The sequence below is a fragment of the Propithecus coquereli genome, unplaced genomic scaffold (genome assembly GCF_000956105.1).
Source record: "Propithecus coquereli isolate 6110/MARCELLA unplaced genomic scaffold, Pcoq_1.0 Scaffold59, whole genome shotgun sequence".
NCBI classification, from domain to species: Eukaryota; Metazoa; Chordata; class Mammalia; order Primates; family Indriidae; genus Propithecus; species Propithecus coquereli.
This window is the reverse complement of record NW_012151840.1, coordinates 6,508,322-6,519,559: the sequence shown is the minus strand read 5'-3', so window position 1 is coordinate 6,519,559 and position 11,238 is coordinate 6,508,322. Positions and strand designations below refer to the sequence as shown.

The 11,238-nt window shown below is 39.3% G+C and overlaps 1 protein-coding gene across 1 annotated transcript in view; it reads right to left on the bottom strand.

The window, feature by feature from the left end:
* Nucleotides 1–9,437, bottom strand: part of ARNT (aryl hydrocarbon receptor nuclear translocator) — a 60,655-nt gene extending 51,218 nt beyond the window's left edge. Inside the window, exon 1 of the mRNA XM_012658519.1 lies at nt 9,250–9,437. Coding sequence (XP_012513973.1) covers nt 9,250–9,274 — 25 coding nt within the window. The 5' untranslated portion in view covers nt 9,275–9,437. The remainder of the gene's footprint in view (nt 1–9,249) is intronic.
* Nucleotides 9,438–11,238: the final 1,801 nt, after the last annotated feature.

Genomic DNA, 11,238 nt, shown 5'->3' with positions numbered 1-11,238 from the left:
TCCTCTTGCCTCAGCTCTTAAGTAGCTGAGGGCATGCACTACAGGCATGCACCATCACACTCGGCTCAAAATTTAAAACTTTTGTGCATCAAAGAACACTGTCAACAAAGTGAAAAACAACCCATGGAATGGGGAAAAAAAACCTTGCAAATCATTTACATGATATATGATTAATATCCAGAATATATTAATATAAAGAGCTCCTACAACTCAACAACAGCAAAAAACAATTTAAAAACGGGCAAAGAACTTGAATAAACATGTCTGCAAAGAAGATATACTAAATAGCCAAAAAAACATGTGAAAAGTGCTTAACATCACTAATCATTAGAGAAATGTAAATCAAAATCACCATGAGAAACTATTCCCAAAAAAATAAGCAAACGAACAAACAAAAACAACAGAAAATAACAAGTGCTGTCGAAGCTGTGGAGAAACTGCAACCACTGTGTACTGCTGGAAGAAATGTAAAACAGTGCAGCCACAATGGAAAACAGTACGGAGGTGCCTCAAAAAATTAAAAATAAAGCGAGGCATGGTGGTGTTCACCTGTAGTCACAGCTACTCAAAAGGCTGAGGCAGAAGGATCCCTTGAGCCTAGGAATTTGAGACCAGCCTGGAAAACATAGTGAGACTCTATCTGTACAAAAAATTTAAAAATTAGCTGGGTGTGGTGGTGCGCACTTATATCCTAGCTACCAAGCAGGTTGAGGCAGGAGGATTGCCTGAGCCCAGGAGTTCAAAGTTACAGTGAATTACAATTGTGCATTCCAGTCTGGGTGACAGAGTGAGATCCTGTCTCTAAGAAACAAAAAAGAAAGAGATATTTGTACACCCATGTTCATAGAAGCACTATTCACAATAGCGAATGGTAGAGGCAACCAACCTAAGTGCCCTTTAACAGATGAAAGGATAAAGAAAATGTGGTATACATACAATGCAATGTTACTCATCCTTTAAAAAGGAAGGAAATTCTGACACCTGTACAACAAAGATGAATCTTAAAGACATTATGCTAAGTGAAATCAACCCTTCACGAAAGAACAAATACTGCATGATTCCACTTACATGAGGTACCTACAGTTAGCCGTATTTAGAGACAGAATGGTGGTGGCCAGGGGCTGAAGAGAGGGGGTAAATGGGGAGTTATTGTTTAATGGGTACGGTATTTCAGTTTTGTAAGATGAAAAAAGTTCTGGAGATGGATGATGGTGATGGTTGCAAAACAATGTAAACGTACTTAATGCTACTGAACCGTACACTTAAAAATGGTTAATGGGGCAAATTTTATATGTATTATGTCACAATAAAAAAAAGTTTTAAAATATATTTTAGAAATCTGAAGTGATTCTGTATCACTAAAATGAAAAGTTATCCACCATACATGATTACAGAAAAAAACAAGTTGCAGAAAAGTATATATAATATATTCCTTTAATATTGTATGTGTAACAAAAGTCTGTAAAGACTCATATTAACTACATGCCTACTATATGTCAGGCACTGTTACAGGCTCTGGAAATAAAGCAATAAATAGAACCGACAAAAATCCTAACCCTTATGAATCTTACTATTAGTGAGAGAGATAAACAAGAGAAATAATCAAAATATAAATTAGGTTGACAAGATGAAATTGCCATTTTATAGGTTAAAATGGACAAATATTGGTAATTTCATATTGTTTACCCTAATAGTATGTAAACAATGATAAATATGGAGAAAAATAAGCTAGGAAAAGTCAAACAGAAGTACATAAAGGTTCAAGGGTAGGAGGTTGTAATTTTAGACAGAGAAGGAAGGCCTTGCTAAAAAAGGTAACATCTAAGGAAAAATCAGATGGAGATGAGGGAATAAACAACTATGCAGGTGTCTTGGGGAAATGCACTTAGGCAAACTGCAAAGACCCTGAGGTGAGAGGATGTCTGTTAAGTTCTAGAAATAGTTGAGGATGACATCATGGCTAGAATGGAGTAAGCAAATATTACACAACAAACTTAACAGTGATTATCTCTGAAATGGCACTTGGAGACTTCTACATTTGATTTTCTATATATCCATATTGTTTTATCTTTTATAATAATCATGTATTATTTTTATGACCAAAGAATGCATGATGCCAATTTTTAAAAAAGAAAATGTATGTGTGCATGCCTGTCTGTGTGGCATGCACTGAAAAATCTGAGAAAACACAGTTCAAACTCTAATCTGCATTCCAGTCGTAGGGTCACTACTTACCAGTTGTAAGACCTTGGGCAAATTATTTCATCTCTTGAGTCTATCTGTGAAATATGGTTAATAACAGTATCTACCTTTTGGGAGGATTAAATTAGATAATGTATATAAAAACTGCTTAGCATTGTGCCTGGCGCACTGTAACTACTTCTTAAATAGTGGCTTTATTTAAATATATCAGGCCGGGTGCGGTGGCTCACACCTGTAACTCTAGCACTCTGGGAGGCCGAGGTGGAAGGATCACTTGAGCTCAGGAGTTTTAGACCAGCGTGAGTAGGAGCAAGACCCACCTCTCTACCAAAAATAGAAAAAAACTGTTTTTGGTGCATATGCCTGTAGTCCGAGCTACTCGGGAGGCTGAAGCAGGAGGATGATTTGAGCCCTGGATTGGAGGTGGCAGTGAGCTATGACAACGCCACTGCACTCTAGCCAGGGCAACAGAGTGAGACTCTGTCTCAAAAAACAAAAAAAAAAATGAAAAGGAAAAACAGGGAAACTAATAGGAATGTACGCATACTGGATGCTTCACTTTTCTCCTGTGTTGCACTGCCTCTTTCCCATGTTCCATCTCTCTCTCCTACTGGTGGAGCACATCCTCCAGTGCACTCCATCATCTACCCAGGGTCACAGAGCAAGACTCTGTCTCCAAAAAAAAAAGAAACAAGATCAATCTGATTCCTGATTCTTTTGAATGCGGCCAATTTTTTTCTCCCTGAAGCTTGTAGGACATCCTCTTTGTATCTGATGCTGCAATTTCAGCATAATGTGCCTTGATATGAGTATGTTTTCATCCACTCATCTAGGCCCTTCAATCTGGAAACTCATGTCTTTCACTCAGTTCTGGGACATTTTATTTGAACAAAAGTAAAAAGTTCTGTTAAAGAAATAAAAATGGTTTCCACTGCAGAGAAAGAAATGAGAGAAAGGGAGTAGAGGACTGCTGTTTTATGTAATACACCTTGTAAAACTATCTAAAACTTTAAATATATATGCATGTATAATTTTGATTATAATAACTTTAAATGAATATATACATTTATTTTTAATGGAAAAGAGCCAAGAACATGTGATAACCACCCAGATAAACTCATAAAAAGGAAAAAATCCAAATACTTCTAGTTGCTTAGCCTGGGGAATTGGAAAACTGTGACAATCATGAAAGATACAGAAAAGTTAAGGAGGACAGCAGATTTGAAGGAAATATTGGTAAATATATACAGAGTATGTTAAAGATTATTCAAATAGAGATGTAGCCAGGCGCATTGGCCTGTGTCTATAGTCTCAGCTACTCAGGAGGTGAGAGGATCGCTTGAGCCCAGGAATTTGAGACCAACCTGGGCAACATAGTGAGACCCGGTACCCAAAAAAAAAGAGAGAGATGTTTTTTAAATAGATGAAAATATAGGAAAGCAGTTTATGTGAGAGCCAGGAACAAAATTTTTGGAGTTTTTAATATAAAAAAGTTAAATGAAGGGAAAGGGATATAATAAGTACCAAGTAAATGCTAAATTGAGGTAGGAAGGCAAGTAGCTGGGCAAATAGGTAGAAATGAAGGCAGTTGCTTGGTTTACTATTTAGTTAAGAGTTCTTGGCTGGGCATGGTGGCTCACGCCTGTAATCCTAGCACTCTGGGAGGCAGAGGTAGGTGGATCATTTGAGCTCAGGAGTTCGAGACCAGCCTGAGCAAGAGAGAGATCCCATCTCTACTAAAAATAGAAAGAAAATTAGCTGGACAACTAAAAAATACATAGAAAAAATTAGCTGGGCACGGTGGCGCATGCCTGTAGTCCTAGCTACCTGGGAGGCTAAGGCAAGAGGATCGCTTGAGTCCAGGAGTTTGAGGTTGCTGTGAGCTAGCCTGACGCCACAGCACTCTAGCCCAGGCAAGAGAGTGAGATTCTGTCTAAAAAAAGAAAAAAGAAAAAAACTCCTGGGCTCAAGTGATTTTCCTACCCCAGCCTACTAAGTAGCTAGAACCACACAAGCACGCACACGCGCCACCATGCATGGCTATTTTTCTATCTTTTGTGAAGATGGGGTCTCGTTGTTGATCAGACTGGTCTTGAACTCCTGGCTTCAAGCAATTCTCCCACCTCAGCCTCCCAAAGTGCCAGGATTACAGGCATGAGCCACTACGCTCAGCCTGGAAAAAGTCTTATAATTTAGAGATTAAGAATGCTGACTGCGTAAATGGACTGCCAACAATCAAATTTTGTCTCTACCTCCTAGTAGCCAGGGGACTTCAGACAAGTTACTTATGCACTTGGTACCTTAGTTTCCTCCTTTGTATAACAAGGATAATACCTACTTCATAAAATTGCTGTAATTATTAAATGAGATAATACATTTAGAATAGCTGGCACATATTGTTAAATGTTAGATGTTATTATTGTTAGTATGAATTAATTCATGATGTCAATGGCTTAATTAGTATTATCCTTTCAAAAGTATTTTCACCGGGCGCGGTGGCTCACGCCTGTAATCCTAGCACTCTGGGAGGCCGAGGCGGGCGGATTGTTTGAGCTCAGGAGTTCGAGACCAGCCTGAGCAAGAGCGAGACCCCGTCTCTACCAAAATAGAAAGAAATTAATTGGACAGCTAAAAATATATAGAAAAAATTAGCCGGGCATGGTGGTGCATGCCTGTAGTCCCAGCTACTTGGGAGGCTGAGGCAGTAGGATTGCTTGAGCCCAGGAGTCTGAGGTTGCTGTGAGCTAGGCTGACGCCATGGCACTCACTCTAGCCAGGGCAACAAAGTGAGACTCTGTCTCAAAAAAAAAAAAAAAAAGTATTTTCATGTTAACAGTGTATAAGGAATGAACCTCCAATGCTGGGTTTTACATTCGTTCATTTATTCAACAAATATTTATTGAACTCTAGTCCTATATACTAGGCACCACTGTAAGCACCAGCGTGCTGTGGTGAAAAAGGGAAGCAAAAGTTCTGCTCTCATGAAACTTATATTCTAATTACATCATTGGAGCCATAACTTACTTTGTCCTTTCAACTACAGTGAAAATGTCGAGGGAAATAAAAAATGAAGAAACGATGAAAAAAAGATATAAATTCAAATAATTTATCTGAAAAGACGGAGACAGTTTCCAATATAAAGACTAGTCAACAAACTAGGAAAGTGTAGCCTGGCATATAGTAGGAACTTAATAAATGTGTCCATTCCTTTCTCTGGGTTTGTTTCCTTAAATGGCAGGCATCGTGTGGTCATGTTTCCAACTGAACACTCACTGATGTCTACTTACTGAAGTCATCATAGCACATTAGGCAGCATTCTTAAAAACAGATGGCTCTACAAGGTGTGGGTGGAAAACCCAGACTCCATTTAGCTCAGGCCCTGCATTTCAGAAGGGCCTTAAATGTGCTTTTTTATTGTTACATCTAAATAAAATCAACTATACAACCCCAGAAATACTGGATAGCACTGATAGAAATGTTACCCTTGTACCCCATTACAGTATTATACCACCAGGGGTTTAATATTTTAAATAAGTCTTGTAACTAATCTAGGAAAAAAAGATAGCTCCATAGGCAGTTTTCACAAATCAAGGATTCAAATTTTACTAGTTTTGGAATTAAACACACCCAAGGTGTCACAGCCTAAGTTAACTCAAGGAAAAGGGCTCAGTTTTTGAAGATCAACCACTACCTGGCACTGTGCAAATCCCTATTGTTACTGCCCTAGAAGAAAGTCATCCATAGCAGAGAACCACAAAAGACTTTCACAAAACATCCATGAAACATATGAATGTAATCTCTTAGTGGACTGTTTGAGGAGAGGGGGAGGAGGACTGAAATGCAAAAAATTAAGCTGAGAGACCACTATTACAAAATGACCAAAAAACTAGACTTCCAAGAATACATAAGTATCTACTTCTTAATTTCTAAGAAAATAGAAAAAGGAAGATGCAGGTTGGTAATGCAAATCTATTTCACAAAAAGTATGCAGATTGAAGTTCCTTTTCAAAAATGTTAATCATATTTCAAGTGCTAAATCAGTAAAATACACTTTTAAAGGTCTTTGCAGTAGAATATATATTAATAATAGAAGAATATCTTGACATCTTAATCTTACACTGCATGAATTCCTATTTTCCCATATCTGAAAAAGGTAAATAAAGGTGACATAAGAATTTTGTTAATTGATGCATTTAAAACTATAATTTACACAGGTGAAAATTATCTAAAAAGAAATTTTTTTCTTAAATGGCAGCCTTACAAACCCAGTGTTTGCTTTCTCCATCCACGATAAATTGCACATAATAGCACAAAAAGAGTTTTCTGTTAATGAGAATACCAGAATCAAGGGAGGAAAAACCTACACTTAACTAGAAACTCATTCCAGTCTCCAGTTTGAGTATCAAACTGTAAATCAAATACCTAATCTCTTCCCAACTAGTCCCTTAGCCAATGCATTACAAATCACATACCCAATTTAAAAAATATTCCTCAAAATTGTTAGTAATCCATAGACAAAAAAGTTATAGCCTAAAGCTTCATGGACCATCTACCCACCCACTTCTACTTGCCAGTGGAAGAAGAATTAGTGAAAAAGGATAGAATAAGAAGAATTATCAATTCAGGGGGGAAAAAGTCATCATCGCATTACAACTATTACTTCAACACAACTCTTACAGAGAAGAGAGTATAAACCATCTACTTTACTCTTCTTCTGTTGCAGTACCATGTTAAGATAGTGAAAAATGCAGAAGAACCAGGTCCCCTGAAAGACAGTGAAGGGCCACCAGCAGACTTTAAATCATGTATAATTAACATGATCAAGCATTGTTATTAACCCCAAGGATTAACTTAAATGAAGCTTATTAGAGTGAAATAATTATTTTTAAAAATCTGCAGACATATGTGAAGACAGAACAAACAAGAACTGTAGGGAAACTTATCAGTCAGTACTCCAGCAAAAATACAAAGTCGAAAAAACTCAAAGAAATAGGTATGATATTCCCGGTCCCTACAAGGGCTCTAAGGAAAGAAGGCATGACAATGTAGCAAAGAATTCTGACTTAAAAACCATTTCTTTCTTTTCATTAAGCACAGTACATTTCCACATTGTATCCCTCCATTCATGGATCTCATTACCCAAAATGCAACAGGCTACTGAAAAAAATCTACATCATTATTTATGATCTCTTCCTTTTGACATAAAAGTGCAAAGGGAGAAATGAAAAAGAAAATACATTTCCTGATTTATTATGTATTGAACATGGGATCAATAACTTAGAAGAGATGGAAGAACTTTTCATCATCAAAAAAGAAATGTAAAAATTACAGAAGCAAGCAGCCAGAGGACAATAAACAAAACAGACTGTTTCATTAACAATCATTCTGCACAAAAACACAAAAAATGCTATTTTCTGCTTAGAGATTTAACCTGATATTGATCAGCTAATGAAAATTCAGTCAAGAGATTGTCATTTTGGTTACTGTTGTTTAAAAAACAAAACAATATAAAGCAACCCCACCCACACAGCTGGAAAAAAGCTTCTGACATGTACACTAAAACTTGTTTACCCAGGCCACTTCTTAATAAGACAAATGCTTTGCAATTTGACTAGGGTTATATAAGCATTTTACAATGTGCGATCAGTTTAAAATCTTGTTTATTAACTCCCTAGTTTACAGATAGGTTATTTTACTACAAGGTTAGGTTTGCCATATGGCATTTTTCCAGTTTTAAAGTTTTATTCCATCAGTCAGCACTGCAATGGAATTTGTCATTAATTTTATCTCCCTTTCCTTTAAACAAAGTAAAAGATTTTAAAAAATTATGTTGACATATAATGAATTAATCATTTCTTAAAATAGCTGTTCCCAGAAACATGGTGGAAAAGACAGTAAATTTCACAGTGATTTAACTATAATGTCAAAACCTAGATACTGCAAAATAATACTGCCATTTAGAGACACGAAAAATTAAATTTAAATTTCAACATGCGGACAGCAGGGCATCCCTCCCACTGTTGTATATTCAAGAAATTCTCACATACACACTTCAGCCACCGCCCCCCACTCTTTTTTTAAGGCTATCAAAGATAAGGCTTTCCGTCAAAGGACACATTTTATTTTGCAAGAGAATGGCTAAGGCCAGCAGGTAAACTAGGCCTCCTAAAACGAAATACTTTCTAGGGAGAAACAACTGTAATATAGTGGAAAGAGGACTAGGACTAGGAATTTGAAGATCTGATCTCTCCAGACCAGCACTACATGCCACTCTTAAACTGATCAGATTTTTTTGAAATTGAGAAATGGCATGGAACTAAACTTTTCTGAAAGAATAGAAATTGCCTCAACGTAGACCTAACAATATTTAAACCTGGCGATCTGGATGAAAGATCTGTCCCGAACCACAAATCATTACACAAACCTCTGCCCTCAGCAACTAAAGACAGTACAGGCCCTCTTAACACATAAATGCAAATTTCAAAGTATAGGCAGGGAGAAGGTACAGCCTGGAGAAACTGAGTGTGTATATATATTCTTTTTCAAAGAATTTTAAATTTTAAAAAATCTAAATTAAAACTAAACGTTTAAATGTTTGGAAGCAACACCTCATCTAATAGCAACGTGGTCCAGTGCTTATGAATCCAAACTACTCTTAAAGTAAGAGGAGTCACTCTGCCTACAGTTATTCGGCATCAAGCACCTCCACCGGGCAGAGGGTTAAAAGAGGACCACACCACAGACCAGACCGCCGTCAGAAGAGTGGAGGGGGGCCCAGCCCTGCACGGGCATCGCTCCAATAGAGCTCGGGGCAGGGAACCCCCAACTCCCACCCGCCGGCTCTTTCCCTCCCCCTCCGGTCTACAGCGTTCCCCAGGGGTCGGGCCCCTCCCCCAGGTCATTCCCCTCCCCCACCGTCCCTAGCCGCCCCCGCCCCGCCCCGGCGCCTCCAGCTCCAGCTACGTCCCCTCAACCCTGGGTCTCCTCAGTTGTCAGCTCCTTCAGCCCCTCCCCCTTTAGAGGCGCCCCAGTCCTCCGTCTCCTCACCGGGGTTAGCAGTAGTCGCCGCCATGGCCGTAGATGCTACCGCCGCCCCGCCACCCCCCAGTGGGAGGAGCTGCCGCTACCGAACCGGGGGGAGGGGGAGAGAAGAGCCACTCCCCAGAAGCGGCGCCTTACCGCCGCCACCGCTACCGCGGAATCCAAGATGGCGGCTTCAGCAACCCCCACCATCCCAACCCCTTGGTGGAGCGGCCCCGCCCACTGAGTGGGCGGAGTCAACTAACAGCCAGCCTCCTCGGGAAAACTGACCAATGGAAACGCCAAAACGACCAGGGGCAGGGCTGGTCACTGCGCTAGACTGTCCAGTAGAGGGAGGGCGAGAAAGAAGTCCAGCTGTCTCCCTAATCCCGCCTTCTTTGCTTAAGAGGTTGATGGCTGAGTGACGTCAGTGAAAAGCTATCAAAGTGGGTATTTTGCTGAAGAGCTCGTTTTTCTTGGTGCGTTCGTCAGAGTAATTAACCTGCAAACGGTCTACTTTCTAAATCTTTAGGTGCTTTAATATTTAAACTTCACGTGGTGATTTGTAATCTTTTCTAGTTTTTTTTCTCTTCTAAAGACCTTTGCCCCTGGTGAAAAAAGTTCTGTGACTAATTTTTTAATGCTTGCTGTGGAACTGTCAGTGTAGGATCTAGGCGCTTACGGTCTGATAAGGGAGACACCAACAGCCAAAACTGGATGCAAAGGGTGAAAAAGGTATTTTGATTAAGAGTGGGTAACTTCCTTTGGTCAATGATAAGGAGATAGTGAGGGTTTTTTTGCAGGAAATTGATAAAATGATAGCTGCACGGATTTATTTTCTTATAATAGGTAGCAGTGAACACTTTGGGCCAGACACTGTCCAAAATGCTTTATATAGCCAGGGCAACATAGCAAGACTCTGTCTCTACAGAAAAATAGAAAAAAATCAGCTAGGCGTGGTGGCCCAAGTCTGTAGTCCCAGCTGCTCTGGAGGCTGAGGCAGGAGGATCACTTGAGCCCAGGAATTTGAGGTTGCAGTGAGCTATGATGATGCCACTGCCTTCTAGCCAGGGCAACTGAGGGACACCCTGTCTCAAAAAAAATGCTTTAGGCCAGGTGCGGTGGCTCACGCCTCTCTAATCCTAGCACTCTGGGAGGCCGAGGCGGGTGGATCGCTCAAGGTCAGGAGTTCAAGACCAGCCTGAGCAAGAGCAAGACCCTGTCTCTACTAAAAATAGAAAGAAATTATCTGGACAACTAAAAATATATATATAGGAAAAATTAGCCGGGCATGGTGGCACATGCCTGTAGTCCCAGCTACTCGGGAGGCTGAGGCAGTAGGATAGCTTGAGCCCAGGAGTTTGAGGTTGCTGTGAGCTAGGCTGACGCCACGACACTCACTCTAGCCAGGGCAACAGAGCCAGACTCTGTCTCAAAAAAAAAAAAAAAATGCTTTATATTCATTTAATCTTCACACCACTGTGAGTAGATTCTACTATTATTTCCATTTTGTAATTAAGGAAACAGAAGCAAAGAGGTTAAGCAAGGGACAACCAGCAAGTAAGTAGTGGTGTGGGAGGCAAATTGAGGAGTCTGACCCTGGAAACCTGTTCCACCCATGCCTCTGTTTTCTCACTACAGGGTACTACCTTTTCATGTATCTTTCACGTATTGTTTAATATAAATTTAATTAGAATTTTAACAAAAATCCCATTATGCTATTGAGCATCTTTGCATTTTTAGAGGTTATATGTGTTCTATAAAGATGTCATTGATCCATTTATCTCTTTTAGTTAACAGCCAAGGTATTTTAATATAATTTGCATATTATTGTATACGCTTGTTAAAATTTCATTTTTCTTTCATTTTGTTGTGTTATATTTCTAATTCATCCACTCAAAAGAAGTACATTGAAAGGGTAGATCTCATGGGGTTTTTTTTTTACCACAACTTGAAAAAAAAGCTCCAGAAAGTTTAAAAAAGGAATATGTTTTGTATGCTTTTTAAAGCATAATA